This window comes from Sarcophilus harrisii, chromosome 5 (genome assembly GCF_902635505.1).
Source record: "Sarcophilus harrisii chromosome 5, mSarHar1.11, whole genome shotgun sequence".
In the NCBI taxonomy this organism is placed as follows: Eukaryota; Metazoa; Chordata; class Mammalia; order Dasyuromorphia; family Dasyuridae; genus Sarcophilus; species Sarcophilus harrisii.
The window spans coordinates 25,328,442-25,350,982 of record NC_045430.1 but is presented as its reverse complement, the minus strand read 5'-3'; the positions used below and the strand labels follow the sequence as shown (position 1 = coordinate 25,350,982).

Below are 22,541 nucleotides of genomic sequence, written 5' to 3'. Positions count from 1 at the left end.
CCCTCCAGTGGATCACTGAAGCTCTATTTATGCTGAGTGTAAAAGGTTGACTCCGCCTTCTGGAGGCAGGGCTTAATGGAGGTGTGAATTCGGAAATCTCATACTAAACCCTGAAATCTCCCAAACATGTGAACTCCAATGAGTACTTAAATACTTTTTATTTAGGAGGGAATGTCAACTCAAGGAACATTTATTTAGGGTCACTATGTGCCGGGCACTCTCATGTATTGGGGGTATAAAGAGAAGCAAAAAAGAACCTGCCTTCAAGGAGCTGACAGTCAAATGGAGGTAATAACATATCAATTATCATGTGCAAACACGATAGACATAAATTGAAAATAATCAGCACAAGGAAGGTGGACTAGCATTAAAATGATGGAGAAAGGAAGGCTGTATCATTCAGTTTCATTCAGTTTTTGGGAGGGATGGGGACTTGAAAATCATTTCCTCAAAGTTATTTATTCTTCATCTTAAGTATGTTATAAAGTTCCCTTTCTTCTTTTATACTTTCTTGTTAATTTCTAAGTTTTTGCTTTTCTGATGTTTTACTTCTGAATATTTTCCTTCCCATCAATCAATATGCTTACCAAGGCTGATGAAACATGTCTCACTTTGTTCTCATATCCCAGCCTTTTTTTTTTTTTTTTTCTTCTTCAGCAAAAGACATTTCCTCTACTTTCCAGGACATTTATCCAGTAGATCATTTTCCCTCTAGCAAAGTACTTCCACAATATCCAAGGCACTGTACCACTAATTAGCTCGGAGAACCCGAGTGAATCATGTCATTTTCCTGGCTCTGGGCTCACTCATCTGTAAAATGCAAGGGTTCAACCAATTTATCTCTGTGATTGCTGCCAGCTCTAAAGTTCTATAATTGCATGGCTTTACCCTGCAGGCATATATTCGCCAATGTGGATGTGGTAATTTGAGTTTAAAAAAATAATGCCTCAGTGGGTTTGAATTAAAATGCGTGTGTGTGTGTGTGTGTATGTGTGTATGTGTGTGTAGGGGGAAAAGGGAGGGAGAGAGAGATTGAGAAAGACAGATACACACAGAAAGAAAGCTTGAGACAGAAAAAGAGAGAAAGAGAGAGAGAGAGAGAGCGAGAGAAGAGAGAAAGAGACACAGAGAAACACAGAAAGAAAGCTTGAGACAGAAAGAGACAGAGAGAGAGAGAGAGAGAGAGAGAGAGAGAGAGAGAAGAGACAGAGAAAGATATAGAGACAGAGACACAGAGAGAAGGAGAGGAGAGAAAAGAGAAAGAGATACACACAGAGAGAGACAGAGACACAGAGAGAAGGAGAGGAGAGAAAAGAGAAAGAGATACACACAGAGAGAGAAGAGAGACAGAGAGAAAGACAGAGAAAGAGATAGAGACAGAAACACAGAGAGAAGGAGAGAAAAGAGAAAGAGATACACACACAGAGAAAAGAGAGACAGAGACAAAGAGAGAAAGAGACAGAGATAGAGACAGAGAGAAGGAGAGAAAAGAGAAAGAGATACACACACAGAGAAAAGAGAGACAGAGACAAAGACAAAGAGACAGAGATAGAGACAGAGACACAGAGAGAAGGAGAGAAAAGAGAAAGAGATACACAGAGAGAGAAGAGAGACAGAGACAAAGACAGAGATAGAGACAGAGACACAGAGAGGAGAGAAAAGAGAAAGAGATACACACAGAGAGAAGAGAGACAGAGACAAAGACAGAGAGAGACAGAGACACAGAGAGAAGGAGAGAAAAGAGAAAGAGATACACAGAGAGAGAAGAGAAGAGAGAACATTACCAACTATCTTCCAGAATTAAGATCAGGATCAAATGAGAGAGAAAGAAAGTAGGGGAAGAGAAAGGACGACAAAGGGAGGGAGGAAGAGTATAACAGAAAGAGGAAGACGGAGAAAGAGGGAGAAGAAGGGGAGGAGAGATACAGGGTGGGAGAAATGGCCCGATTTGTGAATTTGCTTGTTCAGGGATAGAAGCAGTTCCTAATAAAGAAAATTGCTTCTGTCTTTGGAGAATTTGTTTTTTTAACTGGCCCTATGATTTCATGAATGTGGAGAGCGCTCATGAGGAACTTCTTTTATCCATAGAAACCAGTACCTTCTCTGCAGCACAGTCCCGGAGGGGCGCCTTGATTTGTGAGATCTGGCTTGCCCAAGATCACACCTCTCAGGATATGTCATTCTGCCTCAATCATCTCCTCCCTCAGCACAAATACACTTACTCACACCATTCACACGGAGCCTTGACAGACTTGTTATTAAATGGAAGGACAAAGCGTCTGCCGCTGGTTGCCCAGCAGCCTCCTCCTCAGGTGAGCCACTGGTGAGCAGCTTTCTGGATCTCCATTCCATGAAATGCCCATACCATTCAGCCCAAGACGGCTTTTCCGCTTTCCATTCCACCGCATCCATGTTTTGTCCTCCTCACTCCCCGTGACACTGACCCTGGCGAAGGTCCTCTCCACCCTGACGCTTTTGTGAAGGCGAGCGGGGTCACTTTCTGCCTCGGTTCTTGGGGCTTTGCCTCAGACGGACCGGAATCTGGGAAAGGGAGCGGGGTCTCCCCTTGCCTCCAGGGCCGGCGATGGGAGGACCGAGGCTGATGGCTGCACAGCCCTCACTTAAATCCGAGTCACTTGCAAGTTAAGACGTCACCCTCCTGTTGTCACGGTCCGTCTCCCAGAACGCAGGAAGAACAAACCTTTTCTAAATATCATTCCGTTTGACCTCCGCAACCCCCTACGTAAGTGCGTGCTATCTCCCCATTTTAATGATGGGCAAACTGAGGCTAAGTGACTTGCGCAGAGTTATAGCTAGGAAATGGGTCGAATTGCTCACTGAGCCACCTAGCTTCCACCTGAATGGAAAAAAATACAGGCGCCGTGCATTTTTTCCTGCTATCAGTGACTCAGCGCTTAGCGTGGCGCCTGGCACTCAGTAAGGGCTTTCATAAAGGCTTTATTCCTTCCTTCCTTCGTTCGTTTAGTCAGCGGACACTTTCAGCTCCGGAGCTACGGTCCTAGCGCCCTTTCTCGCTTTCACTCTGGATAGGACTAGAGGACTCCCAAGATCCGCCCCACTTCCGGGCCTAGGACCCTACAAAGAAAGGCACACAGACAAACGCTATCATTCCCCCTGGTTTGGGCGCCCGACTTCATAAGTCCTCACTGCGCAGGCGTGTAGCATCCGCCGGCCCTCCTCACCACGTGACGGGGGAAGTCTTCAAAAGGCTCCCCTGCCCCGAGAGCGGCGCAGTGAGAAGCTAACTATTCCTCTGGGTTCCGAACCATAGAGAAGCCAGAGTCGGAGGGCCAGAAAGAGCGGCCGCCTCCAAAGGGGGAGGGAGGGGGAGAAAAGGCGCCTGCGCAGTAGTTTCCTCTGCGGGCGGAGGGGTAATGGCCACGCTCGTGCTGGATAACGGGGCCTACAATGCCAAGATTGGTTACAGTCATGACAACGTCAGGTGAGCGGCCGCTGCTCGGCTTGGGATGAGAAGGAAAGGGCTTCTCTGACACAGGGAGAATCTGGTCCGGGTCCCCGAGCCTCTCGGCTTTGGAGTGGAAAGGAGATTCCGTGGCCAATTTTGTGGCGGCTTCGGGGACCCGGAAGTGGGGGTGGTTGTTATGTTTGCAGCCGGAAGTCCCGCCTATACACGTGGGGGTTGGGGGCCGAGGTGTGTGTGTGTGTGTGAGAGTGAGGGGGGGGGGGGACGGTGTGGGAGCGGCTACCTGAGGAGGACCTGTCTCGCCCGAGACTTCAGGAGTAGCAACTAGCCCATTTATGAATTCAATTGTCAAGTGCCTGCGACGTGTTGGGGCAGGGAGGAGGGAGGAAATGAAAGGGTCCGAACTGCTGCAAGCTCCGCCCCTTTCCCCCCAAGCTCCGCCCCTTTCCCCCCTCCCAGCTTCTGGCCCCCTCCCTCTGGGACGATTCCCCTCCAGATTCTTTGCCTTTTCTCTGAATGTCCCCTTTGCCTTCCACCGGCTGCTTCCTTGGAGCCTCTGCTCACGTTGAGCCTCCAGTATGTTTCGCTGTTCATTCTTACTTCCTTATGCCCCTGTCTAATTAAGGTTACTTTTATAGCTCTTGTGCGACGGTTGTTTCCTTCCGTTAAGAGTGAGCTTGATGGGCAAGGATGATGTGTATTGTCTTTATTTTATATTCTTCGCTCTGCATACAGTAAGCGTTTAATAATTGCTGCTTTTTAGACTCCAGGCTCTTCAGTGCCGTTTCCTGTGATGCCCCGCGCAGCCTCTGGGGCAAAATTACCCAAATGGCACCTTTTGGAGAACGGGGTTGCCGCGTGCAAATCTCTTACTCTGACATCCCAGCTTCCCCGTGTGGCTTTGCCTAGGGAGCTTCATAGTCTTTTCAGAATGGTGGATTATGTGTTTGCTGAGTTCTTTACCAGCTCTGATGCTTTTGCCTTAGTTTACAAACATCTTCCTGGAGAATGAAAGATTTTTACCTTATAGTTTACAAGCATCCTCCTGGAGAATGAAAGATTCTCCAGTGGCAGGTGGTAATGATACAAGTATAAAACTAAGAAAGCTTCTGGAGGGGATGCTGGGGTTTTTTCTGTGTGACACAAAGACTGTTAACTCGTTTTTGTGTCTTCCAATCATTCAGGCAAGAAGCATTTATTAAATCAGCCTTGCTAGGTGCTAGGCTGATGGGAATACAGAGACCGGCATGAACAGCCCCTGCTGTCAAGTAGCTTATTATTTTCTATTCAATGTAATGTTTTCAAAGTGCTTTGCGAAGCGGTTAATAATTACAAATTATTATCCGCCTACCTCAAGAAGTTGTGGTGAACATTAAATGTGTTCGTGTTAATGTGCTTCATAAATACAAATTACTAAAATTGGAAAATGTGTTTTTATTATATAAAGGCAACGGTAGCCTTAAAGATAGAAAATTCTGTTAGCAATATGTTTTGTTGCTACCTCTATTCTCTAAGAATGCTAATTTCTTTTCAGTAGGAATTGTTTTATTTTTGTATTTGTATTCCCAGTGTCTTTCGATTCCTGATACATAATATGTGCATAATAATAGATGTGTGCTGATTGATAGTAATTTTTGAAGCTACTGTGAATTTTTTAAGTCTTGGAAAACAGTTTAAAATTTAGAAATCTTTAAAAAAATTTTTTATTCAAGCTTTTAAATTTCAAAACATATGCATAGCTAATTTTTCAACATTGACCCTTACAAAACCTTGTGTTCCAAGTTTTCTTCCTTTTCTCCCCCACACCCTCTCCTAGATGGCAAGTAATCCAATATATGTTGAACGTGTTTAAAAATATGTTAAATTCAATATATATAAATATATTTATGCAGTTATCATGCCGCACAAGAAAAATCAGATCAAAAAGGAAAAAAATGAGAAAGAAAACAAAATGTAAGCAAACAGCAACAAAAAGACTGAAAATGCTATGTTGTGATCCACATTCAGTTCCCACAGTCTTTTCTCTGGGTGCAGATGACTCTCTCCATCATAAGATCATTGGAATTGACCTCAATCAACTCACTGTTGGCAAGAGCCACTTTCATCATATAATCTTCTTGTTGTCATGTATAATGATCTGGTTCTGCTCATTTCACTTAGCGTCAGTTCATATAAGTCTCTTCAGGTCTCTCTGAAATCATCCTTCCGGTCATTTCTTAGAGAACAATGATATTCAATAACATTTATATACCATAATTTATTCAGTCATTCCCCATCTGGTGGGCCTCCACTCAGTTTCTAGTTTCTAGCCACTAGAAAAGGGACTTCTACAAACATAAAATGTAGAAATCTTAATACCCCTCACATGCATTCTTTCTATTATAAACATTTGATCATATACTATGTACAAGACCCTATAGGCATATAAAAATACAGGAGCTCCTTAAAGTATGTAGAATCATGAGATGTACATAAATGCATATAATACAGGACAGAAAAGCTCTATAAAAGTGTTTTATGCAAGATGCCATGAGAAAACAAAAGAGAGAATAATTACTTTTGGCATAGGAAAACAGGAAAGCTTTGAGCAGAAATCTTGATTTTTAATCCAGCACTTAGCCCTTGCTAAGTGTAACCATGGGCAAATGTGAAGTGATACAGGGAGATTAAGCTCTTTCGTGGTCTTGGTTGATGGCACCTGTATGCTTCCCATAGGATCATCATGAATATCAAGTGTAAAGATGTGAAACAACTTTGCACATCTTAAGAGTCTCTATAAGTATCTCCCGGTGTTTTGGAGTGTCATTGAAGGGATGTCATCAGAGGGTAGGCAGACAGGGGGCAGGAAGGTATTGCAGGCAGAGCCCCAGGTAGCTGAGGGGAGAAATCAGAGATGAAGCTGCCATGGTAAGTTGTGGAAGGTTTTCAGTCTTTGACTAGGAAGTTTGGGCTTCACTTTGAAAGTGTTTGTGAACCATAGGTTTTGGACAAGAGAGGGGCTGGATCAGCGCTTTGCTTCCTCTCTGGGCTTTCTGACCTAGTAATAGTTGTCCACAGCTTATATATCTAGTTTTTGGCCAATAATACTTTTCACAGTTTGTTGGAATCTTTACAAAGTGTTAAGACATTGGAGTTGATTTGATCTTAGAAAGAGATATTTTGGGCCAGAACTTGAACTAGGTACTAAGTACAACTGATGGAAACAATGCTTGTGTTCACACCTTTAGAGAGCTCATAAGTATCTAAGTACTCAATGGAGTTCACATGTGTAGGGCTTAGTCTGAATTCACACTTCCCCAGAGAGCACTCTGGGAGATAACTCAGAATCCCTCTCCCTCCAGAAGGTGGAGTTAACCTTTGGGAGATCACATAAATATAGGGAGCTTTTGAAGCTTGAACTTACTTCTTCTGGTGGGACTGACTGGAGGTACAGAGAGATTCATTGCATCTTCCAACTTGGTGCTGGCTGGAGGCTGAAGAAAGCAGAGGCAGAAGCCAAGGACAAAGCTGCAAGATCTCTTGGAGCCAGGCAGAGAGATAGGCCTCAACTAACCAGGCTAATTTGGAAGGAGAAATAAACGTTTGCATTTTTACCAGCTGGCTGCGATAATGGAGTAATTATTTCAACTGTGACTAAGGCTGCCTCCAAGAAAACCACCACAGCAGTTCTTCAATACATTTTGTTTCTCAACAGTGATAGAACCTTATGCCAGAGTAGACATCTAGGGCATGTTCTTACCATCTGGCTCTTTGGATCAGAAGTGATTGATGACAGGCATTGTGCTATTAACCTGGGCTGCTGTGTCTAATTCATGTAGAAAAGAGCTTCTTAAACTTTTTCCACTTATTACCCCTTTTTGCCCAAGAAATTTTTATATGACTCCAGGTATATAAGTATTATAAAATGGGTAAACAAATCAAACATTTATTGATAATAAATCATAAAGAAATTTGATTTTGAAACAGTTCTTTGGTATACATATAATTTTACCATATATTAAAGATGAAAGCAAACTTGCATATTAATGAGATGGATGTGCTTGTTTATTTTTACATAAAGAATTAAATCTTGATGAAATACTTGACGTTGAAGGATGTAGAGCATTCAGAAACTTTTTCCTATTAGCAAATTTTTTACAGCCTTTACATTCATGTGACTCTGTGGGGTCACAACCCACAGTTTAAGAAGTTTTATTGTAGATTAGTTCCATGTTATTTTTCAATTATGAGTATTATTATATGTCCCAACTGAAGAGCCTCCTGAATGAAATCCTAGATCCCCTGTTTAACCCTTCCTAATCTGATCTCCCCCTATATATCTACCTTTCCCAGTGTGAATGCTTTACTCATTAGCCAGGTCTTTGTTGGCCCTTTTACCACAAGTAATAAAATCTAGAGGAAAAACTGGAAAAAATGCAAACAGAATGCTTATTATCAAAATTTTCCATTATAGGGGTGGGATGGGGAATTTGTAGGAAGAAACATGTTTTCCTAAAATTTTCTAGGCCTTCACATCTAAAGGAGTTTCTGGTTTTTTTTTCCTTCAACAGTGTTATTCCGAATTGTCAGTTCCGGTCAAAAACAGCAAGGCTCAAAACCTTTACAGCCAATCAAATAGATGAAATAAAGGACCCTTCTGGACTCTTTTATATCCTGCCTTTTCAGAAGGTAACTAAATTATGCATAATTTCCAGCACAATGAATATAATTTACTAGTGTAATTCATTGCTTCTTTGGTGTGGCAGATCCCTTCCCTGGAGCAGATTTCAACCTTCTGTGTCCTTCCATCTTGATCAACTCTTAGCATATTCTGCAAATAGAATCAGGAGTTCTGTATATTCATTTGTGTCCTGGAACGCTTCTGCTGTCTCTCAAAGTTCTAGATTCTTTCTTAAGATCCTACTTTTAGATGCATAAAGTACAAGTCATGGGAATACAAAGGAAAGTAGTTATAGTGAAATATCAGAAGTTATCAAAAAATTTTTTTAAGTTTATGAACCACTTGAGAATGCTTTTTATTTCATGCTTTGTGCACAAAGTCATCTGTAACCTGTTTATACTCATCTTGAATCTTTCTGTTGTCTTTTTTGTCATCTGGAAATTTGATGCTCCTAATATTAGAATGTTTCATAATTTGAAGATCTGTATCATACTAACATATGAGGCAGCAGAGGCTTAGGGGATGGGAAGCCAGCATTACCTGGGCATTAACTTTGTGATTCGGTAGTCACTCAAACCTTAAATGCCCCACATTTAAGCTCTCTGAAAAGTATAGAACAGTTGTTGATTTATATTGGTGGGGAGTGTTTCCTCCTCAGGGATTTTCTGAAACCAATGAAATCACAGGTTTGGGCCACAACAGATCAGAAAGATAACAGTGTTAAAGAGATGAGCTTTTGCAGTGGGGACCATTGAAAACACTGCACAATTTCCCAGATGCAGCATTGTATGATTTATTTCTCCTCAAATCTGAGTTTAGTTCATTATTCATTTCCTGCATATGTTTAAGATTTTGTGTGTGTGTGTGTGTGTGTGTGTGTGTGTGTGTATAAATCACTGGACTATTTGTCTTAATTGCAATTCATAATCTCCTAATAATGTACATTTTTCATCCATGATTTTTTTTTAGCATAGATTGTTGTTTTAAAAATAATTATGGATAAATTTAAATTAAAGGCAAGTTATTAATTTAAAAAACGACTAAAGTTTTTACCAACATCAAATAAATTTTTCCTGAAATCAAATAAGTTTATCAAGAATAAATGGCAGTGAGGTTATGTCCAGGTAAGCTCATTGAAGCTATCCAAGCAGATTTCCCAGTATGAGTGAATGTACTAGTTTTCTTTATAAGCCAAACAAGATGAACCCTTCTAATATCAGAAAACAAGCAGATATAAAATGGCAGCTCTCATCTCTTAAATTATTACTAATTTATTAAATTATTAAAGGATTACTTCTGTCCATTTTGAGGTAACAGGGCTTAAAGTGGAGCCCGCAATGAGAGAAGCTAGGTCAGTAAGGGAAAGCTGAATAATTTGTGTTATCTGTAGTGATACCAATAGCTTCTGTGGATTTCTTCTCCTTCCCCTCCCCTCGGCCCCCTAGGTTTTCTTTCTCCTTCTCCTCATTGCTGAGCTGGTGCTTGTGGCTTCTCAGCAGCTTTCCTTCTTCACCATTTCAGTTCCTCCCATCATCTCTGCCCTTTATCTCTATGCAGATGTTCAGGCTGAGGTCTCTTGGCCCACTTGCTCTCCTGTGGGCACACTGCCAGCTTCTCTGGGGCCACATTCCCCAGATGTCTCCTTTGGCATCTCCAGTTCAGCGTGCTCAGATGACTTTTTATTTTTCTCTTTTCTCCCCTGCTGTTCTTTCTGACATTTTTTCTTCCATTGGTCTCATCTACTTTGGCATTATTACTGTTGATCCTGTTCTCTCTCTTCCCAAATCCAATTATTTGCTAAGTCCTGTTGATTTTACTTTGACAGCATCTTGCTTTAGATCCCTCTTCTCTATTCTTACTGTTTTTACCCTAGAATAGGCCTTCATCACTGCCTAAAGGGACTCTTATAATAGGATCCCCCAAGACTTTATCTCCCTTTTCTTTCCTCTCTCACCATTGCTGCCTTAATCATTTTGCATGTATGGTTAAATTACATTGATCAAAGCTTTTTAGTAACTTGATCCCTCCACAAAGTGGTTCCATTCTTTTGTTACAGCGTATCTAATACTATCTCTTTTGCATACACTGTAGTAGCCAAATTAGATTACCCATTCATTGTCCCCTATGTGCCCTGAGCTTTTCCTGCCTCTATTCTTTGCCTCCCAGAAGTGCAACAGCCACACCAACTGAAGAAAGCTTCAGAGTCCTCTCCTTTACTTCACAGTTTTGAATCCTTCCCCTCATTTGAAGCATATCTCAAATGCCACATCTCCAGGCATGTTTTTGACTCCTCCACCTTACCCTTTTCAATTTCACACAGCTTTTTAATGCATTTTTTCTATTAGAGAATTGTGTCTAATTATATATTATGCTTGTTTGTGTATATTCTTACTCTTGTATATATTCTACTTACTAGTACTACCTACTAGTACTTACTACTAGTAGGCTTAAAATCTTACGGGGGCAGAAACTTTCTCAACATTTTGTATGAATTCTGTACTTTGTAGTTTCTTAATAAATGTATGTTGTTTGAATTGTTTTATTATTTTTTGGACTTCTTTCCATTAGATGTTTTAAAAGATTTTTTTAATTCTTCAAGGGCTATTTGGTGAATTGGGATGTCCAGAGACAAGTTTGGGATTACCTTTTTGGGAAAGAAATGTATCAGGTAAAAATTATACTTTTTAATAAGATTTCCAAGGCTTTTAAGATATTAAATATTTTTATTTTGAAAGTGTTAATATTGTTACTATTTATGGTTATTGAAATTGAAATAATACTGGAATAATAACTGCATTATTAGATATACATTTAATGCATTTGCATTTGGTCTGTAAGTAGGTTAGATTTGAATTTTCTAGAGTACTCTAGGCTTGGAGTTAGGGGTGGGGATGGTACGGGAGCAGGGAGGTCTAGACTTAATTTTTTATCATAATGGGAAATAACTATCATAGAAACTCCTTACAGTCATGAAAGTCTCTTAAGAGATAGCTGGGGCATCATTAATAGAGTTCTGTAAACACCCCTGGGTTTGTACACAGGCCTGTACAATAATCTGTGAAGTTATGATCACCAAGAGGTTAAGGGAAATACTTGTAGCTATTTAGCCATTGTGTGTCTAAGGCAAGATGTGAACTCATACCTTTTGACACAAAGATTGTTATACTGTTAGCTATACTATCTGTAAAGTAAATCAGATTTCTCTTTCCAGTTTGCAAAAAAGGAAGCTGACCACATCTAGAGACTGTAAAATTCAGAGTTAGAATTTGTCAGGTTTCAGTATTGTGATTACATCATATTTAAGGTATTGGATTTAGAGATGAAAGGTTATGCTTGTCTTACTTCTTTGGGTACAGTGAAGCACCTACTGCATCAGTGAATGCATGAATAAATCTTTTATTAAGTTTCTACATTGTGCCAAGCGCTGTGCCAAGAGTTTGGAGTAAAAGCAAAAACTAAGTCTCTGCTCTCAGGAGCTAATGTTTACATGAAGGAAACATGTAGGGACATTTCAAATGCAAGTTGGCTGGAAAGCTTTGGTCCTTAGGCTACAGGGAGAAAGCAGGTGGTCAGGCCTCTTCTTTAATGACAGCTTTGCTGATAAAATGATAGGCCTTTCTAATGCAGAGCCAGGACTTTGGTGGCTAGAGCTTTCGTCCCTGGGTCTCCCCAGCTGTGGCTACAGCCCCTGTAGGAGCAGGTCCCAGGTAGCATCTCCCCATGGGCTGGGATTGTACTGTGGGCACTGACCTGACAATCTGGCCCTTCCCATGGCTCTGGGGCTTGGTCTAAGGGGAGCTGGGAACTAGGGTAGGGGGAGGTGGCAGAGTGTCCAGCCCCCACTACCTCCTGCCTTCCCTATGGAACTTGCAGCTGCGCTAGCAAGGCCAGTCCACCTACCTGCCCAGCTTTCTCATCCCTGGACATCACTCATTTCCCACTTCTTTTTAGCATGCGAGCTCATCCATCAGAAGAGTTTTGTGTTCTGGGTGTTTCTTCAGTCTCTGTCCTGAGAGTTTTGTGAAAACTTACTTAAGAGAATGTTTCATGCTTCTCAGGAGTGAGCCAGGTTCTGCCTTGTAGCTCATCCTACATTTTTTATTTCTCTGCTTTCTTAAAAGAAAAAAAGACCCATATAATTATTCTTGTTGTTCATAGACTCAGGCATAGCAAGATCGCTGATAAGCAACTGTCACTATTCTTGTTGATGTCATAAGACTGCCTTTATATGTTTTGTATTCTTACAGGTTGATTTTGTAGACACAAACATTATAATCACAGAACCTTATTTTAACTTCACTTCAATTCAAGAATCAATGAATGAAATCTTGTTTGAAGAATATCAGTTTCAAGCGGTGCTTAGAGTAAATGGTGAGTTGTTTGGAGGGAATGTAATTTTGTTGGACGGCCATGGTCACAGATGGGGTGAATATAGTTTTCCAATCCTGGAATGGCTAGATAAGACTGGAGAGTTCTTTGCATCTGCCTCCTTTTATTGGGCTCTGGATCTCTATGTAAACCTCCTGTACTGTGCTAGATCGTAGGCTGCTTGAGGCCACCCCCAGTGCCTGGCCCAGGGACTGACTGGGAGAGGATGATGGCCCTCAAGCCAGAAGATAGGGATTTGCTGTTTGGCTCTGACGCTTTGCTACTGAGTAGCTAGAAGTGAATCCCCAGGCATTTTTGAGCATCTTTAGTCAAATGGAAACAATAATTTGTGTACATCTGCGATGGAAAAGCACCTTTGGGTCCTTTCTTCAGTACCTGGGCAGGGAATTTTCAAAAAAGCAGAGGGGAGGAGGGAGACCAGGATGCTTTGTGTGTCTTGTCATTCCTGTGGTCATCCTAAGTGGCGCGGGAGGGCATAGTAAATATAGGTTAGTAGAGTGACTCCCTAAAAGTACGTCTTGGAGCCACAGAAATCCAGAGCTGGAGAAGAGTTCCTCAAGGATCTCTGTCTCAGTCCATTTTAGAGCTCAGAAAGCTGAAGAGCCGTGGGCTGGGGTCTTTGCAGGATCTGGGTTCCTACCTATTGAATGGGCCCTCTGTAGCTGTCAGGTAGGACATTCAGTTTACAAGTGGAGAAAAGGCCCAGACCTGATTAGGGTGAGCTTTTGAAACAGGATCTGAATCTAGCTTCTCTGATCAGCCAGGACTCTTTGTATCCTGCCTTGCTCCCTTTGGAGGTAGAAACTAGCTCTGTGAGGACTTGGGCTCAGGTTGGGGAATCACAGATAGCACAAGTTAGGGAAGGTGGGGCAGCTGGGGCCACACAAATATCCCTTGGCAGCATTTCTGGGGGGGGGTCATTTCTGCATGAATGCCACCAAATGAGGGAGCCCCATCTCTGACATCAGCCTCGCCCCTGTGTGTGCCCTGATTCTGCTTTGCTGCATCTTCTCTCCTCTGAAGAAGGAGTCTTTTCCACAATATCCCTGCAGGTACTGGAAGATGCCTGCCACTTTCCCTCTGAGGTTCTTGTTCTTCCCCTTCCTCTCCTCTTGTCTTCTCTTTCTCTGTTTCTGTCTCTTATTTCTCTCTCTCTTTTTTTTTTTTCTTTCCCTCCTCTCCCTCCCCCTGTCTCTCTCTTTTTGGTCTTTGGCCCTTACCGTTTTCTCTATCTTTCAGTGTCTGTCTCTCCTCCCTTTCTCCCACTTTATCTCTCCTTTCCCTCCTTTTTTTCTCTTTCCCTCTGTCTTTCTTTATTTCCTCTCTTTCCCCCTATCTCAGTCTTTCTCTCTGTCTTTCTTTTCCTCTCTTACCTCTCATTTAAAGAATGTAAATAAATTGTGCATTTTTTAACTTTAAATTTAATGACAGATAGTAGCTGTGATGGAAATAACCTTTAAATGATCTTTAAAAGCAAATTTATTAAGATTTAGAATAATTAAGTTAGACAGTTGGACATTGTGTCCAATGTAGCATTTTTCCAGGTCTTATGATAAAGGAGTACAAGCAGCTGTAGTTGAGAAGGGCAATCACTGTGGGCTCTCCAGATTGAAGGAAGGCTGTGTTAGCTTCTTTAGCACTTGACAGATGGGTAAGCTCTGTGATATGGACACTCTCTCCACCAGTGCAGGCTGCTATGCCCTCTCTTTTCTTGTCCTTATTTCCCATAAATTTGCCACCAAAAGCCTGAGGGTCCTTTTTAGAGCTCTTAATATCACATGCTCCCAGGGGGCTCTCCTCTTCTTTCTCACACGTGACCAACTCTCTTTTTTTTTTTTTTTTTTTTGGCTACACATCCTACATCTTTGGGATAACTTCCTTTATGCATCTTTTCTTGTATGTTTGTTTGCTGATAACTTGTATTCCATTCACATGCACTATTTCTCCATGGTCCTTTGGTTAGAGAGTCTGGTATCTGTGACTTATAGCCATACACCATCATTGTTAAAAAATAAGCCTTTGTTGTCATTCCAAGCTCTTTATCTTTTCCCAAAGACAGCTTAGTCACGTGTGCCTCTCCCGTTCAAATCTAGACCCGGTTCATAGGGTACAAAGTCCACATGGAAGAGGGGATCCTATCGTGCTGAAGTACTTTACATGCCTCTGCATGTGACATTGTCCTAATTGTATGGAGCCCTAGAGCCCTGCAGAGATTCCGAAATAAGATTTATGCCTGACAGTGCACAAAGATAAAAGCAAATGGTGAAGAATGCCAGTTTTCTAGATTGAGATATGCCTTTGGATGGACATCCTGTAGAATTGGTTCATTGTCCCTTATTCTTGGAGAGATGCTTCACATGGATAATGAACTGGGCCCATATTTGCTGACAAAAGAATATTCATTTTTTCTTTACAAGCTGTTTGCTGTGTACATCTATCTTATCTATAATCTAGGTAGTTCATAAAGTAGTTAAAAAACTATAACAAATCTTGGTGGAGATCCTCTCTAGTGGCAGTGAGACTGTCTCACAAATTTATCTTTCTTAAATCTTGAAGTTTTAGGCTCTTATGTTTCAGCTAGAGGAAATGATGTAGTCATTTTTTTTTTGCTTTCTTTCACTCATTACTTTAAAAACATTGTATTGCAGAAGGTTGCTTAATATGTGATTATTTTATTGTAGCTGGGGGCCTGAGTGCACATCGGTATTTCCGCGATAATCCATCTGAATTATGCTGTATCATTGTGGATAGTGGTTATTCCTTTACACACATAGTGCCATATTGCAGAAGTAAAAAGAAAAAAGAAGCAATAATTCGGTGAGTTGCTTTTTGTTTTTATTTTTAAAAATTGTTATAAATTATTGAATTGAAATTACTGTCAGGCTTAGGCAGTGTCTTAGTTAGTTTTGCTTGTTAAAAATTGTATTTTCCTTTTAAAAAAATCTTTGTTACTAGGGATGTTTTAAGACTAGGGAGAAGCGAAGGAAAGATTCAGGAATAAAAATCAGTGGTAAAAATATAATAAAGGGTTTTTTTTTTTTTTTTAAGTAAAAGAATTATGGTGTTCAAATAAAGATGATTACTGAACTAAAATTTGATTATTCCTCTTTAGTATTAATGTTGGAGGAAAGCTTCTAACCAATCATCTAAAGGAGATAATTTCTTACAGGTAAGACTTTTTCTGCTTTGGTTTTTATGGAGATAAGTCATGAACTTTGTGCCCTTTTCTCATGGAGGCACTTCTCAGTTATTCCTACATCACATGTCATGTCATGCAGCTTTAGATGTGTTTGATTATTTGATTTACAAAATCTGAAATATTTGCTATAAATTCTGATTTTCCCTTTTTGATTTCTCAGTGTGGAAATTTAAGGTCACTGTAATGAGAAAGTTGTATAATTGCTCTAAGTTGACTATTATAATAGAAATACATGATGAGTAAAAGATGCAGATGCTGTTGTAAACTGCAGCTTTCTTGCTTGCTTAATTAACCCTTCTGGAATATAGAAGAGAACTAGGGAGTACAGGAGAAGATTGCCGAGCAACCAAAACAAGTGGTGTGAAGTCCTCATAGTTGATATGTAGGAAAGTCCTTCAGGCCCTCACTCTGAGCTAGTGTGCTTTTATTTCAGATACTATGCTAATAGATTGAGTTTTCTGGGTTTCCCAACCCAGAGCAGATTGGAAGTGTTAAAATAGATAAGGGGGTCTGTTCCAGGCTGGCACAGTGACAGCTTTTAAAAGTGACAGTTTATTACAGAGGAGGAGTCAGAAAAACTATAAAAAGTTAACCCAAAAATTTAAAAAAAAACACAGCATCTTAGGACTTTTTATTAAAAGGGAAATAGCACTATATACTTCATTAGACCTTTTGGTTGGGAGGGATATCATTATATTGTAGCATAGTGCAGTAACCATTAGTATTGGTGATTATTGACCTTGACTCATTAATACAAAGATAAAGAATGTTCAATATTCTTATTTCATAAGTAATGAATCTATAATGTGATTTAGATTTCAATCCAAAATGCTGAAAAGAAAGCTTTAAAAAGTGTTTAAAAAGTTAAACCTTCAACTCTGAAAACTGACATGTAAAAAAACTTGTTGCCCAAGGATTTGGGATAAAGTTTTTGTAAGTTGACTATAGGTAAGTAACTAAAATTTTTTATGCTTCAGTTTCCTCATGTGTATAATTTCAGGATAATCCCTGCCTCCACTATAGTTTTGTGAGAATCAAATGAAAGGATGGAGGGAAAAGTGTTTTAAGAAATAAAAACCACCGTAAAATGCAAGACATTTATTGTTTGATTCTTTTGGAACAAAATGTTTATTTTTATCAAAATATATATGGGTAAGGCACTGTATAAGTTTTTTCAGGTTTTTTATTGCATTCTTTAAGTCTTCCTGTTTTTATCTTTAATGTAGAATTTAAGAAAAACTTAAAAAAAAAAAAGTCATTGTGACCCATATTTTAAATTTCAAATTTTCTCTATTTCATTTATTTGCAGACAGCTACATGTCATGGATGAAACACATGTAATTAATCAGGTGAAAGAAGATGTATGCTATGTGTCTCAAGATTTTTATAAGGACATGGATATTGCAAAGTATGCATCTTGATATACTAATATTTGAAGTCAGTTGCAGGTCATGTAATATAAAACTGAACTTTTAAAATCTCTTTTCTTTTTTCAGATTAAAAGGAGAAGAAAATACAGTTATGGTAGACTACGTTTTGCCTGATTTCAGCACAATTAAAAAGGGGTTTTGTAAGGTAATTTTGTGGAGGTTATAGTTTTTGAGTTAAGTGTTAATGTTTTCATGATTGGCAATATTTCAGAGGGAGACTAAGAGTAATCATTTTAATACTAATTTTTCCAGTGACTATTAATATATTAATAATGTGTTCATAAGTTTTATTGTATTTGGAGACCTATTTCTTATGTATTAGGGAAAATTCTGAAATTATAATTTTGTATTTACTTAGCTGACATCATGTATTTGTTTTTTATTAATATGTAATTTGAATTACAGGGAAGAAATTTTTACACAAACACAAAAATTGAACCACTTGATAATATTGGTTAAGATAAGTGAAAAGAGGGGCAGCTAGGTGGCACAGTGGACAGAGCACCAGCCCTGAAATTAGGAGGACCTGAGTTCAAATCTATCCTCAGACACTTAACACTTCCTAGCTGTGCGACTCTGGGCAAGTCACTTAACCCCAGTTGCCTCAATTTAAAAAAAAAAAAAAAAAAGATATGTGAAAAGAATGACATAAGTGTCATACAATGATTTTTAGTTAGGATGTTGTTAAAATTTGGAATTTCAGTGCTTTGTATTCAGGAGTTTTAAAATCCATACAGTTAAAAGCATTTATCACAAATATTTTCTCATTTTTGTAAGTAGAAAAGCCTTCATATGGTCTTTATGGATTCCATGATCACAAGTAACAGGAACCTTGCTTTGGGCTGTTTGCTGAAAATTGATACCTTTGTGCAGCATTATTATGTTCTCTATAACCTCTTCTCTGACCTAAGTTGAACAGGATTAAGTGATGGATGATGCTGATTGCTTCCTAAAAGAGTGGCACAGTTTATAGTAATTACACTTCTTAATGGATGCTACCAGAACTGGATTGATGAGAGCTGTGCAGTGATTGTGACCTATATTTATTACTTTTGTAACTAAAATAACTATGTCTAAGTTCTTTTTTCCAAAATTCTTATTTTTATGTGACTAAAATACATCTCACTTGAAATACTCATTTTAAAAAGATAAAACCTTCATATAATATTGTATATATATATTTTTTTTAACCAAGAGGCAGCTGGGGTTAAATGACTTTCCCAAGATTATATGGCTAGTCTGAGACTCTCATTTGAACTCAGGATCTCCTAAGAATAACAGTTTAAGCAATGAAGAAATAAAGCAAGTTAGAAAATTATATATCATTTTGCATGAATTCATCAGCTCTCTCTCTGGAGGTAGACAATATTTTTTCCTCATGAGGAATTATCTTGGATCATTGTGTTAATCAGAATAGTCAATTTTTTGCACAGGTAGTCATCATCACAGCATTGCTGTTACTGTGTGCAGTGATTTCCCAGCTCTTTTCACTTAATTTTGCATCAGATCATATAGGTCTTGCCATATTTTTTTAATAAAATGTCTCCCCCAGTCGTTTCTTAAAGCATAGTAGTAGTCTATCGCAATCATCACTATCATGTGACAACTTGTTCACTCATTCCTTAGTTGAATGAACATCCCTTCGTTATCCAGTTCTTTGCTACCACAAAAAGACCTGCTATAAATATTTTTGTACAGATGGGTCCTTTTTTTGTTTTCATTCTTTTCTTTGGGATACAGACCTAATAGTAATATTTCTGGGTCCAAAAGGGAGCTCAGTTTTATAGCCTTCTAGGCATTGTTCCAAATTGTTTTTCAGGATGGCTGAACCTGTTCATTGCTCCATTGAGAGTTCATTAGTGTGCCTGATTTTCTTTCATCTTCTCCAGCAGTTGTCATTTCTGATATGTAAAGTCCCTCAACATGGTTTTAATTTGCCTTTCTGTGATCAATTGCAATTTAGAGCGTTTTTTTTTTTTCATAACTTTAGATAACTTTGATTTCCTCTTCTGAAAATTAATTGCCTGTTTGTATCCTTTGGCCATTCATCACTTGAGGAATGGCTCTTATTTTTTACAAATTTGACTCCATTTTATAAAGCCTTTTATTAGAGAAACTTGTTCTAAATATTTTTGGATATTATTCCATTATTTATTGTACTTTTTAAGCAAAATTTCTTTGATTATATCTGTTAATTAGATCTTTCCTTGCATTTCCTTTGTCTGAAGTCACAGTCTCTAACCCTTTTTTTTTTAACTTCAGCTGAAGCATAATAAATTCTGCTCCAACATTTTTTTAAATGTGTGTCTTTCTGTTTGAAATGCCTCTTGTAAACAGCATATGCTTTCTCATCCATTCTGTTATCCCTCTTTTATATGAGAGTTAATTCCACTTACACTCAGTTATGATTATTGTGCATTTCCCTTCATCCTTCTGAAATAATCATATTTCATACCTTCAACTTGGTTAACATGAAAGCCACTAAATTTTGTGTAATGCTGACTATGGCTCCACAATATTTGAATTGCTTCTAGCCATATTTTTTTCTTTGACTGGGAGCTCTGGAATTTGGTGGTAAAATTCCTAGGACTTTTCATTTTGAGATCTCTTCAGGTGATGATCAATGTATTCCTTCATATTCTGGATCCAAAATATTGAGACAATTTTCCTTGACAATTTCTTGAAATGGTGTCTAAGCCCCCTTGTTTGATGGTGGCTTTTGAGTAGTCCAGTAATTTTTAGATTCTCTTTGATGCATTTTCTATGTCAATTATTTTTCCAACATATATTTCATATTTTTCATTCTTTTGATTTTGTTTTATTGTTTCTTGATGCCTTATGGAGTCATGGGCTTTTAGGTTTCTAATTCTAATTTCTGAGGAATTATTTTCTTTATTGAGCTTTTGTATTTCCTTTTCCATTAAGCCAGTCCTGTTTTTTTAAGATGTTATTTTCTTCAATTTATTTTTGTGCCTCTTTTGCCTAGTTAAATTCTCTTTTCATAATTTTCTTGAATCACTCTCATTTCTTTTCCTAATTTTTTCTCTACCATTCTCTCTATAACTCTTCCACGAATTTTTATTGGGTTTATTGGGTTTGTGTATAATTAGCATTTTTCTTTTTGAATTTGGTTATAAATGTTTTCAAGTTTGTATCTTGGGCTTCCCTGTTCTCTTAAAGTAAAATCCACTTAACCTAGATTGGTGTAAAATCTTAGATGCATTGAAGTTTGAAAGTATAATTTGTCTATGAGAAATTTGCTTTGAAAATAGGTAATATAAGGCAGCTAGGTGGTGCAGTGGATAGAGCACCAGCCCTGAGGTCAGGAGGACCTGAGTTCAAAGCTGGTCTCAGACACTTAACCCTTCCTAGCTGTGTGATCCTGGACAAGTCACTTAACCCCAATTGCCTCAGCAAAAAAAAAAAAAAAAGAAAGAAAGAAAGAAAGAAAAGAAAATAGATAATAAAATCCAAGTAGATGCTGCTTTACTCAGTTTGTTAAACTTTTTAGTGTCTGTGGATTAGACTTTTCTTTTTGAACTAGTTATTGTTATGGGCATCTAGAGATAGATTATGCTTCCAGGTTTTATGAACCTTCTTATCTACTAGTATCATTGCTGTTTATGTTAATAATATATGAATTAGGTAATCTCAATTTATTTTAATTTATTTTTCTGTTTTTCTTTTTTTTAGCCAAGGGAAGAGATGGTATTAAGTGGAAAGTATAAGTCTGGGGAACAAATTCTTCGTTTGGCAAATGAGAGATTTGCTGTTCCAGAAATACTTTTTAATCCTTCTGATATAGGCATTCAAGAAATGGGAATTCCAGAAGCTATTGTCTATTCCATTCAGAATCTGCCCGAAGGTACAGTTATAATTACATAGATGTTCTGATCTGTAGCTGTAGATTGAAAGTATGAATATTTGTGCTTCCTTTGTGTGCCCTTGACCCACCAAATATTGAACAGTAATAGTATAATCACATGCTCTTACAATTGGAAGGATTATGGAAAGAGCATCTTAATTTAACATATTCTAATTGATAAAAATCTAACTACAAAGACAAAGAAAAAAGAGAAAAAGAAATTAAAGTAACAATTATGAGCTATTTTGCCTAGTTGTATGCCAGCAAATCTGACAATCTTAATTAAAATAGATGAAAGTTGCCTACGTTAATAGAAGAGGAAATATATTAAATAGCCCCATTTAAAAAAAGAAATAGAAGAGCCATCAAAGAACTCCCTAGGAAAAAATCTTTAGGGCCAGATGGATTTACAAGTGAATTCTACCGAACACTTAAAGAACAATTAATTTCAATACTATATAAACTATTTGAAAAAATAGGTAACAAAGGAGTTCTGCCAAATTCCTTCTGTGACACAAATATGGTCCTGATATCTAAATCAGGAAGAGCCGGAACAGAGAAAGAAAATTACAGGCCAATCTCCCTAATGAATATTGATGCAAAAATTTAAAATAAAATATTAGCAAAGAGATTATAACAACTTGTTAGCAGTATAACACACTATATCCAAGTGCAATTTATACCAGGAATGCAGGCCTGGTTCAATATCAGGAAACATATCAACAATAAAATTAACAAATCAAACGATAATATCAATAGATGCAGAAAAAGCTTTTGACAAAATACAGCACTCATTTCTATTAAAAACACTAGGGAAAGATAGCTAGATGACTCAGTGGACAGAGCACCAGCCCTGGAGTCAGGAGGACCCGACTTCAAATTGGGCTTCAGATACTTAATATGTCTTAGCTGTGTGACCCTGGGCAAGTCACTTAACCCCAGTTGCCTCAAAACCAACATCAACAACACTAGAGACATAGGAATAAAAGGAGTTTTCCCTTAAAATGACAAGCAATCTGTCTAAAACCATCAGCAAGCATTATTTGTAATAGAGAAAAGCTGGGCACATTCCCAATAAGAAACAAGAATGTCCATTATCACCACTATTATTTAATATTGTATTAGAAAAAAGGAGATTCCATACTATCGTCTGATATTTTTCCTGTATCAGTCCTTTGTATGTTTTTAGTATGAAGGAATCATGACTAATTTGAATTTTGGATATATATTTCAGAGGATTATTTCAGTGAATAACTCACATTTTTTGAGCATTTATCATGCTTTCTTGCTCACAGAGGGCTTTTCCAATAAATAGTTACTGAGATAGCTAGTAGTTTCAAAGTATATGGATCCTAATTTTTGACCTTTATTTTAATACTATTTAAGTTAGTCCAAATTAGGTTAGAGATATTTATAAATTGTCATCTTAATGGTTTTCAATTGAAAATAAGTAGAATGGGGGGCAGCTAAGTGGCGCAGTGGATAGAGCACCAGCCCTGAAGTCAGGAGGACTCGAGTTCTTACTTAATTCTTCCTAGCTGTGTGACCCTGGG

General features: G+C 38.4%; 1 protein-coding gene across 1 annotated transcript in view; it reads left to right on the top strand.

Moving 5' to 3' along the window:
• The first annotated feature begins 3,253 nt into the window (after nt 1-3,253).
• The window catches only part of ACTR6 (actin related protein 6), a 36,180-nt gene continuing 16,892 nt past the window's right edge, over nt 3,254-22,541 (top strand). The window contains exons 1-9 of the mRNA XM_003771061.4: nt 3,254-3,463; nt 7,996-8,113; nt 10,705-10,773; nt 12,353-12,476; nt 15,176-15,311; nt 15,607-15,663; nt 17,003-17,101; nt 17,190-17,268; nt 20,817-20,988. Of these exons, the coding sequence (XP_003771109.1) occupies nt 3,396-3,463; nt 7,996-8,113; nt 10,705-10,773; nt 12,353-12,476; nt 15,176-15,311; nt 15,607-15,663; nt 17,003-17,101; nt 17,190-17,268; nt 20,817-20,988 (922 nt within the window). The 5' untranslated portion in view covers nt 3,254-3,395. The remainder of the gene's footprint in view (nt 3,464-7,995; nt 8,114-10,704; nt 10,774-12,352; nt 12,477-15,175; nt 15,312-15,606; nt 15,664-17,002; nt 17,102-17,189; nt 17,269-20,816; nt 20,989-22,541) is intronic.